Raw genomic sequence first — 25,705 nt, 5'->3', positions numbered from 1 at the left:
GGAGTGCTCTAATGTCCTCATTAGAATGAATTGGACGGCCTATTTTGGTGTCTTCAGGAAATTTGCTTTTGTTGCTATTTATTCCCTCAGTTATGGAAGGAGAAAAGAGAATATGAATGTGTAAATTCAAGAATTATGTGGATTAAAGTAAAGGTTGGATGCGAGAAGTGGGTCATAATAAGCGTGTATGCACCTGGAGAAGAGAGGAATGCAGAGGAGAGAGAGAGATTTTGGGAGATGTTAAGTGAATGTATAGGAGCCTTTGAACCAAGTGAGAGAGTAATTGTGGTAGGGGACTTGAATGCTAAAGTAGGAGAAACTTTTAGAGAGGGTGTGGTAGGTAAGTTTGGGGTGCCAGGTGTAAATGATAATGGGAGCCCTTTGATTGAACTTTGTATAGAAAGGGGTTTAGTTATAGGTAATACATATTTTAAGAAAAAGAGGATAAATAAGTATACACGATATGATGTAGGGCGAAATGACAGTAGTTTGTTGGATTATGTATTGGTAGATAAAAGACTGTTGAGTAGACTTCAGGATGTACATGTTTATAGAGGGGCCACAGATATATCAGATCACTTTCTAGTTGTAGCTACACTGAGAGTAAAAGGTAGATGGGATACAAGGAGAATAGAAGCATCAGGGAAGAGAGAGGTAAAGGTTTATAAACTAAAAGAGGAGGCAGTTAGGGTAAGATATAAACAGCTATTGGAGGATAGATGGGCTAATGAGAGCATAGGCAATGGGGTCGAAGAGGTATGGGGTAGGTTTAAAAATGTAGTGTTAGAGTGTTCAGCAGAAGTTTGTGGTTACAGGAAAGTGGGTGCAGGAGGGAAGAGGAGCGATTGGTGGAATGATGATGTAAAGAGAGTAGTAAGAGAGAAAAAGTTAGCATATGAGAAGTTTTTACAAAGTAGAAGTGATGCAAGGAGGGAAGAGTATATGGAGAAAAAGAGAGAAGTTAAGAGAGTGGTGAAGCAATGTAAAAAGAGAGCAAATGAGAGAGTGGGTGAGATGTTATCAACAAATTTTGTTGAAAATAAGAAAAAGTTTTGGAGTGAGATTAACAAGTTAAGAAAGCCTAGAGAACAAATGGATTTGTCAGTTAAAAATAGGAGAGGAGAGTTATTAAATGGAGAGTTAGAGGTATTGGGAAGATGGAAGGAATATTTTGAGGAATTGTTAAATGTTGATGAAGATAGGGAAGCTGTGATTTCGTGTATAGGGCAAGGAGGAATAACATCTTGTAGGAGTGAGGAAGAGCCAGTTGTGAGTGTGGGGGAAGTTCGTGAGGCAGTAGGTAAAATGAAAGGGGGTAAGGCAGCCGGGATTGATGGGATAAAGATAGAAATGTTAAAAGCAGGTGGGGATATAGTTTTGGAGTGGTTGGTGCAATTATTTAATAAATGTATGGAAGAGGGTAAGGTACCTAGGGATTGGCAGAGAGCATGCATAGTTCCTTTGTATAAAGGCAAAGGGGATAAAAGAGAGTGCAAAAATTATAGGGGGATAAGTCTGTTGAGTGTACCTGGTAAAGTGTATGGTAGAGTTATAATTGAAAGAATTAAGAGTAAGACGGAGAATAGGATAGCAGATGAACAAGGAGGCCTTAGGAAAGGTAGGGGGTGTGTGGACCAGGTGTTTACAGTGAAACATATAAGTGAACAGTATTTAGATAAGGCTAAAGAGGTCTTTGTGGCATTTATGGATTTGGAAAAGGCATATGACAGGGTGGATAGGGGGGCAATGTGGCAGATGTTGCAAGTGTATGGTGTAGGAGGTAGGTTACTGAAAGCAGTGAAGAGTTTTTACGAGGATAGTGAGGCTCAAGTTAGAGTATGTAGGAAAGAGGGAAATTTTTTCCCAGTAAAAGTAGGCCTTAGACAAGGATGTGTGATGTCACCGTGGTTGTTTAATATATTTATAGATGGGGTTGTAAGAGAAGTAAATGCGAGGGTCTTGGCAAGAGGCGTGGAGTTAAAAGATAAAGAATCACACACAAAGTGGGAGTTGTCACAGCTGCTCTTTGCTGATGACACTGTGCTCTTGGGAGATTCTGAAGAGAAGTTGCAGAGATTGGTGGATGAATTTGGTAGGGTGTGCAAAAGAAGAAAATTAAAGGTGAATACAGGTAAGAGTAAGGTTATGAGGATAACAAAAAGATTAGGTGATGAAAGATTGAATATCAGATTGGAGGGAGAGAGTATGGAGGAGGTGAACGTATTCAGATATTTGGGAGTGGACGTGTCAGCGGATGGGTCTATGAAAGATGAGGTGAATCATAGAATTGATGAGGGAAAAAGAGTGAGTGGTGCACTTAGGAGTCTGTGGAGACAAAGAACTTTGTCCTTGGAGGCAAAGAGGGGAATGTATGAGAGTATAGTTTTACCAACGCTCTTATATGGGTGTGAAGCGTGGGTGATGAATGTTGCAGCGAGGAGAAGGCTGGAGGCAGTGGAGATGTCATGTCTGAGGGCAATGTGTGGTGTGAATATAATGCAGAGAATTCGTAGTTTGGAAGTTAGGAGGAGGTGCGGGATTACCAAAACTGTTGTCCAGAGGGCTGAGGAAGGGTTGTTGAGGTGGTTCGGACATGTAGAGAGAATGGAGCGAAACAGAATGACTTCAAGAGTGTATCAGTCTGTAGTGGAAGGAAGGCGGGGTAGGGGTCGGCCTAGGAAGGGTTGGAGGGAGGGGGTAAAGGAGGTTTTGTGTGCGAGGGGCTTGGACTTCCAGCAGGCATGCGTGAGCGTGTTTGATAGGAGTGAATGGAGACAAATGGTTTTTAATACTTGACGTGCTGTTGGAGTGTGAGCAAAGTAACATTTATGAAGGGGTTCAGGGAAACCGGCAGGCCGGACTTGAGTCCTGGAGATGGGAAGTACAGTGCCTGCACTCTGAAGGAGGGGTGTTAATGTTGCAGTTTAAAAACTGTAGTGTAAAGCACCCTTCTGGCAAGACAGTGATGGAGTGAATGATGGTGAAAGTTTTTCTTTTTCGGGCCACCCTGCCTTGGTGGGAATCAGCCGGTGTGATAATAATAAAATAAAAATTATTCCCTCATATAATATGTGTAGATTGTGAACAACGAGGGGCCCAACACTGACCCCTTTGGAACACCGCTTGTGACGTGCCCCCATTCTGATTTCTCCCCATTAATGCAAAAACACTGTTGCCTATTAGTCAACCATGCCTCAACCCAGGAAAAAATTTCTCCTATTCCATGTGCCTTAACCCTTTCAGGGTCCGTCCCGTAGATCTACGGCTTTACGTTCAGGGTCCAAACCGTAGATCTACGCCATGAGCTCAGCTCACTCTGATAAACTGTGAGTGGTACATTTGGGCCTAGATATGAGAGAATACATCTATGTGGTATGTGTGCACCACATAAAACAGATCCTGCAGCACATTGTGTATAATGAGAGAAAAAAAATGAAATCATGATTTTTCGATTAAAACAGCAACTTTGCAGTGTTTTTTCGTATGTTTTTTATAGTTGTATTTGCGATTTCTTGGTCTCATTTGATAGAATGGAAGACATATTACAGAAATAGAGATGATTTTGATTGGTTTTAGCATTGGAAATGACTTGAAACTGAGCTCAAAGTAGCGGAAATGTTAAATTTTTGCCGATATTCAAGAGTAAACAAGCGACCTCACACGTCTAATACACGTCAGCTGGTGGGTCTAATATACATTCACAAATATGGTGATGATATTTATACAATTATTACAGTATTGCATAACAGTAAATCTTCTATTTTTTGGTGTGAATAAAAATTCATTATGTGAATAAAAAATCAAAATGGAATTTATTTGTAAAGCCTCAAAACATAACTAATGAACAGAGGAAATGTTAGTTTAGTGCCAGGAATGCCTACATTGTTCATTCTGGACCCTATTTTGAAATTGGAATATTTTGAACTTTGTGTTAAATTGGCCAAATTAACAATTTCCGATCACTTTATTTTGTAGTTGAAACAGTTGACTTGGCGATTTCTTGTGCTCAGTCGATAGAATAGAAGTAATACTAGTGAAATAGCTAAGAATTTGGTTGATTGGAATAATGTAATTGGCCTAAAATGGGAGTCAAAGTCGGCAAAATCGCCGATTCGTAAATATCGCTGACACATCAAAATTCGCGAGAGCATAATTTCGTCAATTTTCCACCAAATTTCGTACTTTTTGTTTTATTACCTTCACAAAAAGATTCTCTACGATTTCATAAGAAAAAATAACAAATTTTTTTTTTTTGAAAATTCTTGGACACTGGTGCGTGACTCCAGATTTGGGCCTTGGACCCTGAAAGGGTTAAGTTTCCTCAGTAGCCTCTGATGTGAACTCTATCGAAAGCCTTATTGAAGCCCATAACACAATATATTCGGTACCATGATCTACCTCCTCAAATACCTTAGTGAAGAAAGTAAGTTTGTAAGACAGGAATGCCCCTTTGTAAAACCATGCTGAGATTCATTAACCCTTTCAGGGTTGGTGCTGTACTAGTACGCCTAAATTCTAGCGCCTTCGAATCTAGTGCGAGAAAGCTGGTAGGCCTACATATGAAAGAATGGGTCTATGTGGTCAGTGTGTGCAGTATAAAAATAATCCTGCAGCACACAGTGCATAATGAGAGAGAAAAAAAACTCCGATCGGGTTTTTGGTCGAAAATGACGAATTTGTAGCGTATTTTCGTATGCTATTTATGGCTGTATTCTAGTTTTCCTGGTCTCATTTTATAGAGTGGAAGACATATTATGGAAATTGAGATGATTTTTGTTGGTTTCCGAATGAAAAGTACCTTGAAATTGAGCTCAAAGTAGCAGAAACGTTTGATTTTTGCCAAAGTTCAGAAGCAAATAAATCAAGCCATGTGTCCAATACACGTCAACTGGTGAATCTAATATTCTTTCACAAGTGCGTTGATATTATTTATACCATTTCTACACTAATACAGTAGTCTGCATATCAGTAAATCTTCTATATTTTGTGTGAATAAAAATTCAAAGTGGAAAGCAAAAGAAATGTAACAGAGGCCTGGGGATGTGACTAATGAACAGAGGAAATGTTATTTTAGTGCCAGGAATGTCTGTCTTGTTTATTCTGGACCCTATTTGGAAATTGGCATCTTTTGAAATTTGTGTGAAATTGGCAAAATTGCCAAATTCGGACCACTTTATTGGATAGTTGAAATTGGTAAATGGGTGGTTTCTTATACTCATTCGATAGAAAAAATGGAGTTCTAGCGAAACCGTTATGATTTTTGTCAACTGGTACATTGGAATTGGCCATAAATAGGGCTCAGAGTGGGCGAAATTGCCGATGCGTAAACATCAAGACTGCTAACTTCGCGAGAACATAATTCCGAAAGTTTTCCATCAAATTTCATACTTTTGGTGTCATTATGATTGGGAAAAGATTATCTATCATTTCATAAGAAACAGTAATTATATTTTTTTTTCCCCGAAAAATTTCTGACTCTGAAAGGGTTAATAAATTTATGCCTTTCGAGATGACTGTGAATTGCTTCGGCAATTATCGATTCCATAAATTTTCCCACTATGGAGGTAAGGCTTATTGGTCTATAGTTCGAAGCTAAGGACCTGTCACCTGCCTTGTAAATAGGCATTACATTTGCCATTTTCCACTTGTCACGCACTATGCCAGCTTGTAGTGATATGTTGAAAAGATTAGCCAAAGGTATGCTAAGTTCCTCTTCACATTCCTTTAACACCCTTGCAAACAGTTCATCAGGGCCTGGGGATTTGTTAGGATTTAATTTCTCTAATTGTCTGAGGACCATGTCACTAGTTACTGCAATCGTGCATAGTTTATTATTGTCCTGTTCTACATAATCTATTATTTCTGGAATTTCGCTAGTATCTTCCTGAGTAAAAACTGAGAGGAAGTAAGAATTGAAAATTTCACCCATATCCTTATCACTGTCAGTGATCTGACCTGAGTTACTCTTAACCCTTTCAGGGTTTTGACCGCATTAGTACGGCTTACGCCCCAGGGTTTTTGACGTACTAGTACGCCTAAATTCTAGCGCCCTCAAATCTAGCGAGAGAAAGATGGTAGGCCTGCATATGAAAGAATGGGTCTGTGGTCAGTGTGCGCAGTATAAAAGAAATCCTGCAGCACATAGTGCGTAATGAGAAAAAAAAAACTTAGTGTTTTTGGATTAAAACGGCGACTTTGCACTGTATTTTCATATGGTATTTATTGTTGTATTCTAGTTTTCCTGGTCTCATTTTATAGAATGGAAGACATATTACAGAAATTGAGATGATTTTGACTGGTTTTACAATGAAAAGTACCTTGAAATTGAGCTCAAAGTAGCAGAAATGTTCGATTTTTACCAAAGTTCCAAAGTAAACAAATCATGCCAAGCGTCCAATATACGTTAACTGGCAAGTCTAATATTCTTTCACAAGTGCACCGATATTATTTATACCATTTCTACAGTAATACAGTAGTCTGCATAACAGTAAATCTTCTATTTTTTGTGAGAATAAAAATTCAAAGTGGAAAGCCAAAGAAATATAAGAGGGGCCTGGAAATGTGACTAACGAACAGAGAACTTGTTATTTTAGTTCCAGGAGTGTCTTTCTTGTTTATTCTGGACCCTATTCAGAAATTGGCATCTTTTGAAATTTGTGTGAAATTGCCAAAATTGCTAAATTCTGACCACTTTATTGGATAGTTGAAATTGGTAAATGGGTGGTTTCTTTTAGTCATACGATAGAAAAAAATAGAGTTCTAGCGGAATAGTTACGATTTTTGTCGACTAGTACACTGGAATTGGCCGAAAATAGGGCTCAAAGTGGGCAAAATCGCTGATGTGTAAACATCGTTGAGACCGCTAACTTCGCGAGAGCATAATTCCGTAAGTTTGCCATCAAATTTCATACTTTTGGTGTCATTATGATCGGGAAAAGATTGTCTATCTTTTCATAAGAAAATAATAATTTTTTTTTTTTAAGTTTGGGGACCCTGAGAACAAGTCTCGGAGAGGGCCTGGGGACCCTGAAAGGGTTAAGTGGGCCTGTCTTGTCCCTAATCTTACTTCTGTATACCTGAAAGAACGCTTTTGGGTTAGTCTTCAAATCCCTTACGACCTTAGCTTCATAATCCCTTTTTGCTTTTCTTATTCCTTTATTTCTCTCTTTAATTGAATATATTGATTTCTTAACTGCCCCTCCCCTCTTTTGATACTCCTATATATGCCTCTCTTTTGACCAACGAGATGTTCATCTATTTGGGATCATTTTTGTTAGATCTAATTTCCCTACTCGGAACAAAAGTTGTCTGGGCAGCTAGAACTATGCTCTGAAAAATGTCATATTGGCAACCAAGACCACCTACCTGACCCATAGTCAGGACATACCAACTTAGCCCACCCAGGTAATTTTTCAGTCCCATGAAATCAGCCAAGCGAAAGTCTGGGACAGAGATTTGATTGCAGTTATCCGGGTAACTCCATGATATATTGAAACTAAGTGATTTGTGATCACTTTTCCCTAGCTCATCATTAACCTCAAGATTATTAACCCTATCAGGGTTTCCGACGTACTAGTACGCCTTACGCACCAGGGTTATTGAGGTACTATAACACCTAAATTCTAGTGCCTTCAAATTTAGCGAGAGAAAGCTGGTAGGTCTACATATGAAAGAATGGGTCTATGTGGTCAGTGTGTGCAGTATAAAAAAAAATCCTGCAGCACACAGTGTGTAATGAGAAAAAAAAACTTTGAACGTGTTTTTGGATTAAAAAAGCGACTTTGTACTGTATTTTCGTATGGTATTTATGGTTGTATTCTAGTTTTCCTGGTCTCATTTTATAGAATGGAAGACATATTACAGAAATTGAGATGATTTTGATTGGTTTCACAATGAAAAGTACCTTGAAATTGAGCTCAAAATAGCAGAAATGTTCAATTTTTACCTATGTTCAAAGGTAAACAAATCATGTCAAGTGTCCAATACACGTCAACTGGCGAGTCTAATATTCTTTCACAAGTGCACTGATATTATTTATACCATTTCTACACTAATGCAGTCATCTGCATAACAGTAAATCTTTTATTTTTTGAGAATAAAAATTCAAAGTGGAAAGCAAAAGAAATGTAAGAGGGGCCTGGGGACGTGACTAACGAGCAGAGAACTTATTTTAGTGCCAGGAATGTCTGTCTTGTTTATTTTGGACCCTATTTGGAAATTGGCATCTTCTGAAATTTGTGTGAAATTGGCAAAATTGCCAATTTCTAGCCACTTTATTGGATAGTTGAAATTGGTAAATGGGTGATTTCTTGTGATGTAAAAAATGGAGTTCTAACGAAATAAATATGATACTTGTCCACTAGTACCCAGGAATTGGCCGAAAATAGGGCTCAAAGTGGGCGAAATCGCCGATAAGTAAACATCATTGAGACCTCTAACTTTGCGAGAGTATAATTCTGTAAGTTTTCATAAAATTTCATACTTTTGGTGTCATTATGATCGGGAAAAGATTATCTATCATTTCATAAGAAAAAAATAATTAATTTTTTTTTTTCTTTCAAAAAAAAATTTCAACCCTGAGAACAAGCTTAGGAGAGGGCCTCTCGACCTTGAAAGGGTTAACTAGTGATTCTTTGTTGGCAAGAACCAAGTCAAGTAGATTGTTTCCTCTATAGTTGGTTCTGTCACAAACTTTTAAAAAGCAGTTCTGAACCATATCAATTAAGTCACTAGACTCAAGATTTCCTGTCACATTTTTCCAATCAATTTGTCTAAAGTTAAAATCTCCCATTAACACAACATTTTCATATCTAGATGCCTTATGAATTTCATCCCATAGCAGCTTACTGCACTCTCTATCAAGGTTTGGGGGCCTATAAATCACACCCAAAACTAACTTTTCACAACCCTCGAGAAACTGTAGCCAAACATATTCTGTGTCTAATGTTTCTAATTTTATTTCTTGTCTAAGACAACAATTTAAATTATCTTTGACATACATTGCCACTCCACCACCCTTCCTGTTGACCCTGTCAGTGTGGAATAGTTTATAACCCTGTATGTTGCATTCATAGGGCATTTCTCTATCTTTCAATTTGAACCAGGTCTCTGTTATAGCAATAATATCTATATCTTGTTTCTTAGACTCCTATTTGTATAGTAAACCTTAAGGGAGCTAGTCACTCGTTGCCCTCTACTATCTTTGTTTGTTGATTATTTGATTTGCCTTTACTAGCAACTTTATTTTGAATATTGTCTTTTAAACATATCCCTGAGGTATCCTAGTTATATCTGCTGTTTTCAACCCTAGTACTGCAGCCTGATTGTTTCCCACAGACACCCATACCTCTATAATCTATCGGTTTAAAGTCCTAGACAAGTCATCAATGACCCCCTCAATTAAATTGGCTAATGCAACCACTCCAGCCCCAGAGATGAACCCCATCCCTTGCATACATATCATGCTTGCCATAGAATATATCCCAGTTACCAATGAATGGGATTGCAAGTTCCTTGCAGTACCTGTCTAGCCGGCAATTTATACCAATTGCCCTAGACATCAATTCATTGCCCACTCTCCTTCTAGGTAAGATGCTACATATGACTGGGATCTCTCCCTTAGACCTGACTACATCTGTGACTGACCTATACTTATCCAGCAGTTCCTGTCTCCTGCCATTTCCGATATTATTTCCACCAGCACTAAGACACAGATAATGGGCTTGTTCCCATTGCCTGACATATTTTCCAATCTGCTGACTGTCACCAACACCAGCTCCTGGGAGACACACCCTCTCTCTGACCTTTCTATGTTACAAAAAGCACGGTCCATATATCTTGCCTTAGAATCTCCCACAATCAGAATATTCTTACCTTGATAAGCAGGGGAGTCAGTGGTACCTTTAATCTCATTAACCACTGAAGTACACTCGTCCTGGAGAGTAGAGAATCGATTTTCTACCTTCACATCTTCTCTATTAACCTTCTTTATCATCATCCTTCCTGAATTGTGAACCACTTGCCACTTAAAGTGGCTGCCATTCTCCAAATCACTGCTGGTAACTTTCCTCTTCACAAGCTACCATCATCCCACACTCCCTCCCAAACCCATCTAGACAAAGCTTCAGCCTCCTATTTCCCTCCTGATGAAGTAGAATTTCCTTCTTCAACACTTTAACCTGCGATTTTAAAACACTACAACAAGCCATGGTGCTCGGTAACACCCCACTAATCCCAGACAGCTTAGGACAGGAATTGACCACACATGACCACTGACCTCAGCATACTGACCAATGACCTCAGAATGTGTACAAGAGAGGAATTTTGAAGGATTTGGGGCTGACCCTGAGGAGCCTATGCCAGTTGTGGAATCTATTGTGGCATTGGGGAATTCCATGGGGTTGGATGTGAGCTTGGAGGATGTAGAAGAGTTGGTGGTGGACAACGATGAGGCGCTAACCACTACAGAGCTGCAAGAGCTTGAGGTGCTACACCAACAGACCACAACTCAGGAATTTCCTTCAGAGGAGGAGGAAGAGAGATGGAGGAAGGTGCCTTATTCAAAGATTAAGGACATTTGTGCAAAGTGGACTGAAGTGCAAACATTTATAGATGAACATCACCCTGCAAGCCATGCTGGCAATATCTACGATGACAATGTTGTATCCCATTTTAAGGAAATCTTAGAGACACCAGAAACAGAGCTCTTTGGACGGGATTTTTGGTGCGACGGGTCCAGTGACACTCAAGCTGGTGCTAGTGGCATTATAAAACAAAGAAGAGAAGTAACCCTGGAAAAGGACTTGGTACCTGAAGTCTTTATGGAAGGGGATATCCCTTCCAAACACTAGTACACCTCCATCCTCTCCCCTCCCGTCTCATCGCTCATCAGTAAGTCTTCAATAAAGGCAAGTGTCATTTTAGTATTGTTTATTCTGCATGTCTCATTGTTTTCTGTGTAGGGAAATGTATATTTCATGTAAAAAAATTTTTGTTTAATCCTTTTGGGTGTCTGGAACGGACTAATTGGATTTCCATTATTTCTTATGGGGAAAATTAATTTGGATTAAGACAGATTCGGTATAAGACACGCTCTCTGGAACAGATTAATGTCGTTAATCGGGGGTCCACTGTACTTGTGTATATCTGTACCTAAATAAACTTACTGTGCTGGCGTGCAGGTACACATTAAAATCAGTAAGTGTCTTATGTCTCGAGATGCCATATTAGTAATGATAATACTCAATAATAATCACCGAGTCTCAGTAAATGTCGTATATTACGTTAATATACACATTTTCATTAATCCATCTATATTTTTCAAAATCATATAATAAACACGATACGTAATATATAAAGATGATAAATACACCCTACAGTAGAATAAATTAACAAATGCAATGTGGTAGCCAGACGACTTGTACGAGTGACGGCAAGAATAATGTTTTCTCAAGTTTAACATGAGAGAAAATGTGTTACTGGGGGTAACTGTAGAAAATTATTCCTTTTGTATGCCTTCACTCAGAAAGTCATTTCTTCTAAAAATGGTGTTAAATGAGAATGAGGGTGTTCCTCTCTATTTATTCTGCCGTATCAACGTAAATAACTTATACACAATGTAACTTGTACACAAACCAGATGTGTTCGCCTCGTTTATTTACATAACTCGGCGCCTGTCCTCTCTCACGTGCTCATTTATTCGTTTTTTCTCGTTTACTCCCCTCTGGCTCTACAGTGACTACAAATATTTTAAGGTAAGTAATGAGTGAACTGTATATGCATTTTATCACTCTGAGATGCTTAAATGTCGTAGAATATTGTGTGGGTGGGATGGCCTGGTATGGTAGCCTGGCTGGCTACCATACATACCACACTTGATTTCTTACAATAAATAATATTCATCTCGCCCTATATTAAGACTACAAATATTTTAAGGTAAGTAATGAGTGTACTATGTATATTTTATTTTTATTGCTTTTTAATGCCTAGTTCAATTGCTAACTTATTATGTTAGTGTAAACTTATCTAGTATTTATATGCAGTGTGTGTCCATAAATAGGGTTAAATCCGAGTGGGGATCTATAACAAGTGGGGTTCCACAGGGATCAGTCTTGGGCCCGTTGTTGCTTATAATATATGTCAATGACCTTGATGAGGGTATTACTAGTGATATGAGCAAATTCGCGGATGACACAAAGATAGGTAGGAAAATTGATTCAAACGTAGATGTTAGGGAACTTCAGGAGGATTTAGACAATCTCTCTTCTTGGTCAGAAAAGTGGCAGATGCAGTTCAATGTAGATAAATGCAAGGTTCTGAAGCTCGGGAGTGTCCATAACCCTAGCACTTATAAGCTAAATAATGTAGAACTTAGCTATACAGATTGCGAAAAGGACTTGGGGGTTATGGTGAGCAGCAACCTTAAACCAAGACAGCAGTGCCTAAGCGTACGTAATAAGGCAAATGGATTATTGGGATTTATATCAAGAAGTGTAAGCAACAGAAGTCCAGAGGTTATACTGCAGCTTTATACATCATTAGTAAGGCCTCACCTTGATTATGCAGCTCAGTTCTGGTCTCCATATTACAGAATGGACATAAATTTGTTAGAAAACATTCAGCGTAGAATGACCAAGTTAATACATAGCATTAGAAATCTTCCTTTTGAAGAAAGATTGAAGACTCTTAAATTACATTCACTTGTTAGACGAAGAATGAGGGGAGACATGATCGAAGTGTATAAGTGGAAGATGGGTATTAATAAAGGGGACATTAACCCTTTGAGGGTCGACAGGCCCTCTCCAAGACTCGTTCTCAGGGTCGGCCAAATTTAAAAAAAAAGAAGAAAAAAAATTCTCTTTTGAAAAGATAGAGAATCTTTTCCTGATCATAATGAACCAAAAGTTTGAAATTTGATGGAAAACTTACGGAATTATGCTCTCGCGAAGTTAGCGGTCTCGGCGATGTTTATGCATCGGCGATTTTGCCCAATTTGAGCCCCATTTTCAGCCAATTCCACTGTACTGGTTGACAAAAAACATGAATATTTAGCTAGAACTCCATTTTTTCTATCGAATGAGTGCAAGAAACCACCCATTTATCAATTTCAACTATCCAGTACAGTGGTCAGAATTTAGCAATTTTGCCAATTTCACACAAATTTCAAAAGATGCCAATTTCCGAATAGGGCCCAGAATAAACAAGAAAGACATTCCTGGCACTAAAATGACATTTCCTCTGTTCATTCATCTCTGTTCATTCATCACGTCTCAAGGCCCGTCTAACATTCTTTTGCTTTCCACTTTGAATTTTTATTCTCACAAAAAATAGATTTACTGTTATGCAGAGTACTGCATTAGTGTAAAAACTGATATAAATAATATTGGTGCACTTGCAAAAAAATATTACTCACCAGTTGACGTGTATTGGACGCTTGGCATGATTTGTTTACTTTTGAACTTTGGTAAAAATCAAACATTTCTGCTACTTTGAGCTCAATTTCAAGGTACTTTTCATTGTAAAACCAGCCAAAATCATCTCAATTTCTGTAATATGTCTTCCATTCTATAAAATGAGACCAAGAAAACTAGAATACAACAATAAATACCATACGAAAATACAGTGCAAAGTTGCTGTTTTATTCCCCAAAAAATGATCTTTTTTTTTTTTCTCATTATGCACTGTGTGCTGCAGGATTTTTTTTATACTGTGCACACTAACCACATAGACCCATTCTTTCATATGTAGGCCTACCAGCTTTCTCCCAGTAGATTTGAGGGCGCTAGAATTTAGGCGTACTAGTACGTCAAAAACCCTGGGTCGTAAGCCGTACTAGTATAGCCGAAACCCTCAAAGGGTTAATAAGGTCTTGAGAATATCTCTCCAGGAGAGAACCCGCAGTAATGGATTTAAATTAGACAAGTTTAGATTTAGAAAGGACATAGGAAAGTATTGGTTTGGAAATAGGGTAGTTGATGAGTGGAACAGTCTACCTAGTTGGGTTATTGAGGCTAGGACTTGGGGTAGTTTCAAATTTAGGTTGGATAAGTATATGAGTGAGAGGGGTTGGATTTGAGTGGGACTTGCAAATGGGTGGATAGTTATCAGAGCTTATTTCTTTGGGTAACATTGAAAATTAGGTTGGGCAAATGTTTTGTTAGTGGGAGTGATTGTAAAGGACCTGCCTAGTATGGGCCAACAGGCCTGCTGCAGTGTTCCTCCTTTCTTATATTCTTATGTTCTTAAGTGGGGGGAAAAAAGGGTGTCCCACTTTACAGCGATTTCCGCTTTACAGCGGTAGCCTGGAACCTAACCTGCTATATAAGTGGGGCCCTACTGTACATTCATTATATCATATGATTTGTTTTAAATAGACATACAGTTCCAACTAGTTGGACCATCCTGTAAACATTAAGAAAAAATTCTCTGATACATTTCTTTTGACCATGACCTGTACAGGTGAAACTAACGATGATGAAAGCAAATCCAAAATTAAGGTTGTTAAAATTAACTATTTAAAGAAATTTAATGTAGAGACTAGTAAGGATATTATAGTAAGGTGATGAGGGTATCAAATGATTTAGATAAAGAAAAATTGGATATCAAATTGGAGAGGAGGGGTATGGAAGAAGTGAACGTTTTCAGATATTTTGGAGTAGACGTGTCAGCAGATGGATTTATGAAGGATGAGGTTAACCATAGAATTGATGAAGAAAAAAAGATGAGTGGTGCATTGAGGTATATGTGGAGACAAAAAAACATTATCTATGGAGGCAAAGAAGGAAATGTATGAAAGCAAAGTGGTACCAACACTCTTATATGGGTGTGAAGCTTGGGTTGTAAATGCTGCAGCGAGGAGGCGGTGGAGATGTCCTGTCTAAGGGCAATGTGTAGTGTAAATATTATGCAGAGAATTTGGAGTGTGGAAATTAGGAGAAGGTGTGGAGTTAATAAAAGTATTAGTCAGAGGGCTGAAGAGGGGTTGTTGAGGTGGTTTGGTCATTTAGAGAAAATGGATCAAAGTAGAATGACATGGAGAGAATATAAATCTGTAGGGGAAGGCAGGCGGGGTAGGGGTCGTCCTCGAAAAGGTTGGAGGAAGGGGGTAAAGGAGGTTTTGTGGGCAAGGGGCTTGGACTTCCAGCAAGCATGCATGAGCATGTTAGATAGTAGTGAATGGAGATGAATGGTTTTTGGGACCTGATGAGCTGTTGGAGGGTAATATTTAGTAAAGGGATTCAGGGCAACCGGTTGTTTTTATATAGTCGGACTTGAGTACTGGAAATGGGAATTACAGTGCCTGCACTTAAAGGAGGGGTTTGGGATATTGACAGTTTGGAGGGATATGTTGTATATCTTTATACGTATATGCTTCTAAACTGTTGTGTTCTGGGCACCTCTGCAAAAACTGATTGTGTGAGAGTGAGGTGAAAGTGTTGAATGATGATGAAAGTACAGTGGACCCCCGGTTAACAATATTTTTTCAATCCAGAAGTATGTTCAGGTGCCAGTACTGACCGAATTTGTTCCCATAAGGAATATTGTGAAGTAGATTAGTCCATTTCAGACCCCCAAACATACACGTACAAACGCACTTACATAAATACACTTACATAATTGGTCGCATTCGGAGGTGATCGTTATGCGGGGGTCCACTGTATTTTCTTTTTGGGGATTTTTTCTTTCTTTTGGGGTCCCCCTGCCTCGGTGGGAGACGGCCGACTTGTTAAAAAAAAAAATTATGCAATGTCAGAGGATGCCAGTTGTATTAAATGTAAAGTATTAGTGGACTGAGAAAAGCTGATATCTTTGACATTGAGAGATTTTTAGTTAAGGTCAGTGATGGGTTAATAGTTTGAACAGGCCATATTGAGGATTAGATACAGGATAGGTTTCCCCAGGTAGCATAGGGAAATAGGACAAGCTACTTGGATGTGACATTTTTATTACTAGTGACTTGAGATAGAAATCTCCCTTCAGCAAGGGGGGAAAAAAAAAAAATTTAGTGTTCTTAGTCAATGGTTAATATAGTTGAAAAGGTCATGAGAACTTTCAGAATCTGAGCTTCACCCTAGATGACGCAAGCCTGTATGAAAGTAATTACATGGGAAAATACCGTACAAATAGTATTGCAAGTTTTGGTGCTTCACCGAGTCCCCATTCTTCTGAAATATGATAATTTTTGTGGATTCTTTCCATGTGGGTTATTTGTGCCACTAACCATTATTGTCATCTGAAAAGTACCTAGCAGAGGGTCAAAATACTATACAGACCATTTACTCTTTTGAGTTTCTCTCTCTGGGTTATTATTGAACACATCCTAGATAATTACAATTCACGTGTGTATTTTGGATCCCTACATACCTGTAGGATCTCTACAGTAATCTCATGTCTTTGTATTTATCCCTTTCATAATTTTTTTTTTCCAACATTTCAAAGAATGTATAGATTTGTAGTTTAGAGCTCTTAAATGCTTGCCATCAGTATTTCATTGTAGTTATAAATAATTTTAAATTGGAATTTCATCCTACCTCTATAGTTCTTTGTGACTGACATATTTTGCTTCTTTGGGTTCTGCTTTTGATATTACCATAAATGCAGTTATTTCTTAACCTAATTTACAAAATATTTGCGTAGTTTTAGTTTCTATCATTTTTTAGTTGGCTTTATTAAGTCTTCAGTGAGTGGTATAAAAAAGTTAATTTCTTTTATTTCATCCAGTGGAGATGGAGGAAGTGAAGAGAGTATCATCAGTCATTACCTCTCTCTACAATGAGAAAGTTAAAGCCAGCAAACCCAAAAGCAAGAAGAAAGCTGGTGGAAAGGCAAAACTCAATGTTGGACAGGGTGCCCTTGTTGTAAGTTGCACATTTCATTTCACTAAATGGAGCTTGAAAGATTACATATTCCTTATGTTAACTGATTATTGTAATTTTTAAGGCATGGTTCCTTTTTTTTTCTTTTCTTTTCTCATTCCCCAGGTGCTATATGACCCTATAGGTTTAGAATTTTCTCCTACATATATAGAAAAGGCAATGCGGCAGATGTTGCAAATATATGGAATAAGTAGTAGGTTATGAAAAAGCAATGAAGAGTTATGGGGAGAGTGAGGCTAACATAAGGGTATGTATGAGAGAAGGGAATTGTAAAAGTAGGCCTTGGACAAGGATGTATATTACCATGGTGGTTTACCTTATTTATAGACAGTGGTGTTGGAGAGAGTTGTGGGATTAGAAGATAATGAATTTGATACAGTGTAGGAGTTGTTACAGTTGTCCTTTTGATGATGACGACATTTTTAGGAGAATCTGAAGAGAGGTTACAAAGTTTGGTGGAAGAATTTGGGAGGGTATGTAAAAGAAGGAAATTAAAAATGAACATTGGATTCAGCAAGGTGAAACAATAACAAAATATCTGTCGCAGGGCCCAGCTTGGGGAGTAGGAAAGCTCTTGAAAAAACCCACTAAATGTAGGCAATGAAAGATTGGATATCAGATTTGAGGGAGGGAAGTATGGAGGAAGTAAACTTTGTTCATATATTTGGGAATGGGCTTGTCAGCAGATGGAGTCTAAGAAAGACGAGTTGAACCATAGTAGTGACAAGGATAAAAAGGGATGAGCAACACATTGAGGCATCTGTGGAGACAAAACTAACCATGGAGGTAAAGGGAATGTACTAGAGTTTGTTAGTACAAACACTGTTTTATTGGTATGGAGCATGGGTTTTGAATGTTGCCCTGAGATGTTGTTTGAGGGCGGTATGTAGTGTGAATATTAAGCTGAAAGTTTGGAGTTTGGGGATTAGAAAGTGAAGCTACCAAAAGTATTTTTCAGAGCTGAGGGGGCAGCTGTGGTGGTTTGAACATTAAGAGGATAGAGCAAAACATGATGACTAAGAGTGTATAATTCACATGAAGATAGGGGCCATCCAGGAATGGTTTAGGGGGTGGGAGTGTAGGTAGTTTTGAGTGCTAGGGCCTTGTACGTCCAACAGGCTTTTGTGTATGTTAGGTAAGAGTAAGTGGAAGCAAGTGGTTTTTGTGACTTTACATGCTGTTGGAGTGTGAGCAAGGTAACATTCATGAAGGGATTCAAGAAAACCAGTTAGCTGAATGTGAATCCTGGAAGTGTGTGCACTCTGAAGGGAGGGGTGGGATTAGGTCAGTTCAGAGGGCTATCTGAATGGTGATATCAGCATAATAGTGGTAAAGCAGTGAATGGGTAACAGTGAAAAATGTTTACTTTTGCTGAGTCACCCTACCTCAGTGGGGGATGGCCATTATGTTAAAATAAGAAATAAGCATTTTGTAGCAAGTTATACCCAAAATTTTAATATATTAATATGTAGTAAGTTAATGTATTTTGAAATATAACTGCTGTGCATATCTGCAAATGCTTTGGTATTAATAAATGGCTTTCTCTTTCAGGATGATATAAGCAATGACTTCGGTGGTTACAATGAATATGACGATTTCATATAGTGTATTATTATAATAGACATCAATTATTATTGTTTGGCTTCCTATGAGCTTTTATTTGTACATACACACTCCCAGTGCTTTATATTCTGAGTGGAAACCTTGTAGGGTAAAATCTGGATCAATCGGGAATAAAATACAAGAGTCATACATATTTCCATGTATTTTTCACATTTTTAGTCCTGTATTGCCATAAATGCAAGTGATAGTTGCTGATGCTTATTTGCATCCTATGTCCACCAACATCACTTGATGTGGAGACACATGCCTACCCCCATGCTTCCCACTTACCATATAACCTGTTTGAACATTATTTTAAAAGAATATCTTATTGCCATGATAGGCAACAGTATAATTGTTATTGCTAAAGTTTAATCTGTATTCAAATTGCAGTCTATTGATAAAAATTGTTTTAAAATGAATAGGCAGCCTGGGTGTTTTTTGTACTGATCAGGATGTTTGGTTTAAATTTTGCTATCTGCTCCTGCAGAATAGACTGTCATACTATTGGAAATCAAAATTCAAAGCTATTATTTGGTGTTACAACTTGTGGCCTTAAATTTTCTCCTGTGATTGGCCGTTTTTGACAGTTACATTTAGCTCGGCTCTTCACATTCTAACCATTCCTCTTCACCTTTTATAAGCAGCTTCAAAATTGGCCACTTTTTTAGGATTGTTCATAGTTTTTCTTTGCTTCGGAAAGAACGACAGGTTTATGTTTAGGTATAATTTACTAATAAACATGTTTGTTATTTGTTAGTCTTCTTAGCCTTGCTTGTTGTCCCACCATATATTTTACATTGGTTCAAGTGCTTAGCTCGCTTTTGTGAAGCAAGTGGAAAAACTTGGGCTAATGAAGATTTCTCCTCATAATGTCTAGAAATTGTTTAGGCAGTTTGTTGCTAAACAAAATGCGCATAATTGTGATGGTGCATTTTGCAATACTTCATAAGTGTTCAAAAGAGTAATCGCCTAAAGTAATCTTTAGTAGTACAAGTAGAGGTGAATAACGATGACAAACTTATGTAAAGCCCTGCATGGAGGGATGTCTGCTAGAAAAACAGCTGTATCACTGTATGACCCTTAGGGTTTTAGTGCTTAATTTGATGATAGTACAGTAGTAATAGAAAAACAGCCACCAAATTGTACTAAAGTGTAATGTATTTTCTTTTGGTGAAAGAGCATGCCTTGACTGTAGTAGCACCAAATGACTCCACATGGGTCTAGTGCTCCATTTTAATATAAAAATGCCCTTTACTGCAACTTTGCCTTCATTCCCTGGCTTTTCCTTGTCTCAGTTCTACTGTCCCCAAAAGGTGGGTCTAGTGCTAGTGAGGTGTTCTTGGAGAAACGTTTCCTCATTAAAGATGCAGAAGTGTTGCACGTGTCTAATTTATCAACTTTTCGGTTCTCTGAACCATTCACCTACATTCCTGTCAGACACAGCAACATATTGGGATCTTAATACAGGGAATTCTTCACTTGCCTAACCTTTAGACATGACCTACTTCCACATTTGGATTCGTCAAATGTGATACCACCTACTTCTGCTGCAACTCGCCTGCCTACAGTATGAGAGCCACTTCACACATATACTGTATTCTTTTCAAGATTGATGGACTGATTACATCGACTCAAGGCTGAGGGACTGATTACCTCAAACTCCTGTTCTTCACATTCTCCTTTGTATGAAAAAATCTTAGTCAGAGCAGGTAATGACAAGACCATTTAGGTAAGTTGTTATCTTATTGGCTTTCCAGAAAGTGCTGATTCATGTGACGGCAATGAACATTATTTTAATATGAAAAGTAACATGCTATGTGTAGCACCACCAGCACCTGACACAACCAGTTGGCCTGCCAGTACTGCAAATGGCATTACCAGCTACTTTATCATTACTACATGTGGCATTACCAGCTACCCTATCAATACTACATGTGGCACCACCTGCTATTCTATGAATACATGTAGCACTACCAGCTTCCCTGTCAATACATGTGGCACCACCAACTATCCCTTCAATACATGTGGCACCACTGGCTACCCTGTCACTACTACATGTGGCACCACCAGCTACCCTATCAGTACTACATGTGGCACCACCTACTACTCTAGCGATACTATATGTGGCACCACCTGCTACTTTACCAACATGTAGCACTAGTACCTGACTACCAGTTGACTTACGAACACCAATTGTGGTATCGCCAATACTCTTTACACCCACATGCCTAGCTCCCCTTCCTTGGATCAAACCCAAATGCAGCTCATTCCTACTATGACTGTACACTTCCTCTGATTAAAATAAGTCTGGGGAATTGTTGTCCCAGAATAGTTCAAATGTATATGTGTGACAGTATTCACCAGGACAGGTGTGCTGACAAGGGGCTTAGTCTTGCAATGATCCATCTCCAACTCCGAAAGGAGAAAGATTTCTCAAATGTTTCAGTATGTGCTGCTCAAGTGCTGTTCTGGTCAGTGTATCTGGTATGCCTCTTCATTGAGAACACTACTGTAGTTTTTGGGTTCCTGGCAGAACACTGTTTTATATATGCAAGGTACATATACACATGCATTATGTATTTTCATGGGATATACCTATGTAAATCCACTTGTCCATATGCATGAGCATGTATGCATACTCATAAACACGCACTCTCTCACTCGCTCTTTATCACTCGATACTGAACATGCCTAGGTATGTGTCTAGCAGCCAAACTGTGGGTGTACTTTTATTATTGGTATCAGCTGGCTGAAATCATTTGGTCTCTCTTCAAAGAGGACACTGTTTCTGTGTGTTTGGGTTCCTGGGAGGAACAGCATTTCATACATGGGCAGGCTCTGCTTTCCAGTGCTTCACTTTAGTGTTTTGTTAATACAGAGGTTTTCAACTATACCCATTCTTCATTTATTCTGACTTGTACAATAAATACATTCACCATTCACCATAAGCTGAGGACAAAAATATTTTAACGTAAGGTGTGTACTGTATATGCATTTTTTAGGCCTAGCTATATTGCTCACTTAACATACGATAGTGTAAACATGTTATCAGGCTTTTACAGTGGATCCTTGGTTTTCGTGAGTGTTTCTGTGAATTTTGGTTATCAACAACTTTTTTCGTCAATATAGCCGTGGTTTTCGTGATTTCCCTTGGATTTCGGCGGTCGCACACAAAGCCTCCCACAGACGCATGCAGAGTTAGTGTGGCATTGTTTCTTGGCGATTGAACATTACCCTGCGAGGTAATAAAAAACATTTCGTAACAATACATTGGTTTTTGCTCTTGTTTGTGTGTGACTGCTAAATAAGCCATCATGGGCCCAAAGAAAGCTGCTAGTGTCAGCCCTTTGATAAAGAAGGCGAGAAACATGATAGAGTTCAAGAAAGAACACACCAGCCAGGGCACTTCCCCACACACCTGACAACCCTATGCCTGTTATGGAATCTATTGTAGCTTTGGGGAACTCATGGGGTTGACTGTGAGTCACCAGGATATGGAAGAGTTGGTGGATGACCACAGTGAAGAGCTGCAAGACCTTCATCTGGAACAGCAACAGACCACAGCTGAGGAAACTGCTTCAGAGGAGGAGGAAGAGAGAGGGAAGGTGCCTTCTTCAGTGATTAAGGACATTTGTGCAAAGTGGAATGAGTTGCAAAGTTTTGTGGAGAAATGTCACTAACAAAGCTGTTGTAGGCCGTGTCTGCAACACGTTCAATGACAATGCCTTGTCCCATTTTAGGCAACTCTTAGAGATGCCAGAAACAGAGCAGTCTGGAAAAAAATTTTGTGTGACAGGGGTCCAGTGACTCAAGCTGGTCCTAGTGCCAGTAAAAAACAAAGGGAAGTAACTCCCAATAAGGACTTGGTACCTGAAGTCTTTATGGAAGGGGATTCCCCTTCTAAACAATCAGTCCTCCCTCTCCCCTCCTCCCTGTCTTCCATACACCAACAAGAGTCTTCAATAAAGGTAAGTGTGATACTGTCATTCATTTCTGTATGTAAATCTATATTAATCTCTAAAAAAAAAAAAAAAATAATTTTTTTGTTAATACTTTTGGGTGCCTGGAATGGATTAATTGGATTTACATTATTTCTTATGGGGAAAATGGTTTTGGTTTTCATGAATTCTGGGTTTGGGCAGACTCTGGAACGGATTAATCACGAAAACCAAGGGTCCACTGTATATGTATTTTAAAGTGAAGAAAGGCTATGATTTACTTTCCTCTTCAAGGGGGGCCTCCTTGGCGTGGTGAAGAGGCTCTTGGTCTGAGGAATTAGACCTGTCGGTCTCCTTCCTCAGACCGAACCTAATTACCCCCCAATCCCTCCTTCCCTATCCCATCCTCCCCTTTTTCCTTTCCTCCTCCTCCTCCCCACCCCTCCCTTTTGCCCTTCCTTTTTGGCCTTTGGGATTTTTTCCCACAGGCACACTAGTTCCTAGGTAGGGGAAAGGGTACCGGGGTCCATCCCATTTCGTTGAGGTTCTTGGCGGTGGCGTAGTTTGCCGTGGAATCTGGATTGCCTGGGGATGTCCCGATCCCTCTCTGGTACCCCGGAGGGTGGCTTTGGGTGTCTCTCGGGCGACGGGTGTATCTCTGGAAGCCACCTTTCGGATTCCGGGGGTGGTGGCCGAAGGAGATATGCTTTGTGGCGGATATCTGGCCGCCCTCTCTTTTGTCCACCGAGGTAGCTCGGCAGATATGAGGTTGCTATCCCGGATTGCTGGTTTACTAGCATGATGGGTAGGGTATGGCACGGGTTCCATGCTGCATCTACGCTACTAGCGGTGCTGAGGTCCTCTTGGGCGCGGAGGGAGATTTCTGGCCCTTTCATTCCTCCTAGGAACTATCCCTTCCCGGTCCCCCCCTTTTTTTTATTTTTTTATTTTTTTTATTTTTATTTTCTTTCTTTTTTTTTTCTTAAAAACAAAAAGAAAGTAGTAACCTAACCATGGCAGCCCCAGTCCATGAACCTGCTACCCCCGGGCCCCTTCTTGATACCGCACCCTGTTCTGACCCCGCCTTGTCTTTGGACCACTCTTCAGACACTCCTCATGCCTCTGTACCTCTTGCCGGTGCTGTTTCCTCACCCGCTTCAGGTACTGAGGTCTCGACTGACTCCTTTGATTTATCTGACCTCCGCTCTCCTTTGACTATGCTTCCGGCCTCTCCCTCTACGGTGCGGCAATTTTCGAATCGCCGGCCCGTTCCACGTCGGACCAACTCTGGTCCCACACCTAAACGCCAATGACAATTTCCTGCTGATGATACTTCTCCACCTTTTCGTTCTTCTCAGAAAAGATCGGCACGTCCTTCACTCCCTTTCCACGCTCAGTTTCAGAATGCACAATGGACTAAATTCTTTACTTTACGACTGACTACCTCTACTGCCTATCTTTCCGACCACAGTACAGTGGTCCCTCGCTTTTCGTAGTTCTCGGCAATCGTAAATTTCGCCAATCATAGGGGTATTTTCGTATAAACATGGACTCGCTTTTCATAGGTTGACTCGCGAATAGTAGTTCGTCTGGGACGCATACGCACAGTGTGAGCTGGGGCGGCGTCCCTACCCAGCCAGTCTGGCATTGTTTACCAGTGAGTGAAGGTCCCCTCAAGTGCTCCTACAAAATATTTCATAATCCACTCATTTTAGTGCTTGCAATTACTAAATAAGCTACCATGGCTCCAAAGAAAGCTTCTAGTGCCAAGCCTGTGGTAAAGAAGGTGAGAAATATATACAGTGACAAAGTCTTGGGCCATTTTCGGGAAGGGTTAAAGAGACGCCAGAAACAGAGCTCTCCACAGTTACTTTGCGAGACAGAACTAGAGTGACTCTCAAGGTGGTCCTAGTGGCATTAAGAAACAGAGAAGAGAAGCAATTGGTACCTGAGGTGTTGCTGGAAGGGGATTCCGCTTCCAAACTGTAAACAATCCAATCTCTCTCCTCCTCCAGTCTCCCATACACTAAGAAGAATCTCCAATAAAGGCAAGTGTTATGCTGTTAATGTTTCATTCATCATTTCCCATTGTATTGTTTATGTACTATATGTATATTTCATGTAAAAAAATTTTTTGTTTTAATACTTCTGGGTGTCAGGAACGGATTAATTGTATTTACATTATTTCTTATGGGGAAAATTGATTCGCAAATCGTAAATTTCGTTTATAGTAACGGCACCAGGAACGGATTAATTACGAAAAACGAGGGACCACTGTATTGGCAAGGCACTCCTACGCCATGTTGGTAAAGATATTTCTTTTCTTGCTCTTAAGAGTGGTACGCGCATCATCACTGTACAGAATGCTACTCAAGCTCATGATCTTTCTCTTCTTTCCCATATCGGTACTGTTCCTGTCACTATTGAAAAACGTCATTCCCTCAATTCTTGTAGTGGTACCGTCATTCTGCCCCATACCATAGTTCAATAAAATTTCCAAACATGTGGCAATGACATTCTTGAACAGCTGGAACTCCAAGATCTCCCAATCCTCAAGGTAGACACTTATGTTCTTCCTGCCCACGGGCGGAGACGATACCCTAACAATGTGGCTCGTTTAACTTTTGACAGCCGTGAACTCCCATCCTCAGTTTATGTAGCATGACATCGGTTACAAGTTCGAAAGGTGATCCCTACACCGCAACAGTGTAGAAATTGCTGGCGATTTGGCCATCCAGCGAAATATTGCAGATCCATAGCCGAATGCCCAGTCTGTGGTGCCGATGACCATTCTAATACGTCTTGCAATCGACCTCCCTCTTGCCTTAATTGTCATGAGGCTCACCCTTCATACTCTCGCCGTTGCCAAGTCTACTTAAATGAGCGGGAAATCCGTTACCTCAAAGAGGCAGAAGGTCTCCCTTATACCATGGCAGTTTCTCATCTCTGCCTCCAAGGGAGACTACCTCGTGTTTCTTATTCCCGCGTTTCAAAACGTCCCCCCACTTCTGGGGTCCCATCTTCTGCAGCCTCCTTTGTGGTTACCTCTCCCATAGTCACTCCTGTATCTAATTCTTTCTGTCCTAGGCTCAGATGTCCCTACTTCAACGCCTCGGTCTGTTCTCGCTTCTTCATGTTCTCCCTCACAAGCCTCAGTATCGACGAGATCTCGTACGACACCTCCTCCCAATCGTCCCTCTACTTCTCAGAAGTCAAAAAAGGTCCTTTAACCCCTCCTTCCCTTCTTCCACCTCCTCATTTTACCTTCCCTGTCTCTGTACCTGGTTC

The 25,705-nt window shown here is 39.7% G+C and overlaps 1 protein-coding gene across 1 annotated transcript in view; it reads left to right on the top strand.

Annotated features, from left to right (window-relative positions):
• The window catches only part of eIF3j (eukaryotic translation initiation factor 3 subunit j), a 91,438-nt gene extending 72,210 nt beyond the window's left edge, over positions 1-19,228 (top strand). The window contains exons 6-7 of the mRNA XM_053772280.2: positions 16,720-16,856; positions 18,426-19,228. Of these exons, the coding sequence (XP_053628255.2) occupies positions 16,720-16,856; positions 18,426-18,479 (191 nt within the window). The 3' untranslated portion in view covers positions 18,480-19,228. The remainder of the gene's footprint in view (positions 1-16,719; positions 16,857-18,425) is intronic.
• Positions 19,229-25,705: the final 6,477 nt, after the last annotated feature.

Source organism: Cherax quadricarinatus, chromosome 1, assembly GCF_038502225.1.
Source record: "Cherax quadricarinatus isolate ZL_2023a chromosome 1, ASM3850222v1, whole genome shotgun sequence".
Classification (NCBI taxonomy): Eukaryota; Metazoa; Arthropoda; class Malacostraca; order Decapoda; family Parastacidae; genus Cherax; species Cherax quadricarinatus.
Note: the sequence above shows the minus strand (reverse complement) of the source record. Positions and strands in the feature narration are given on the sequence as shown.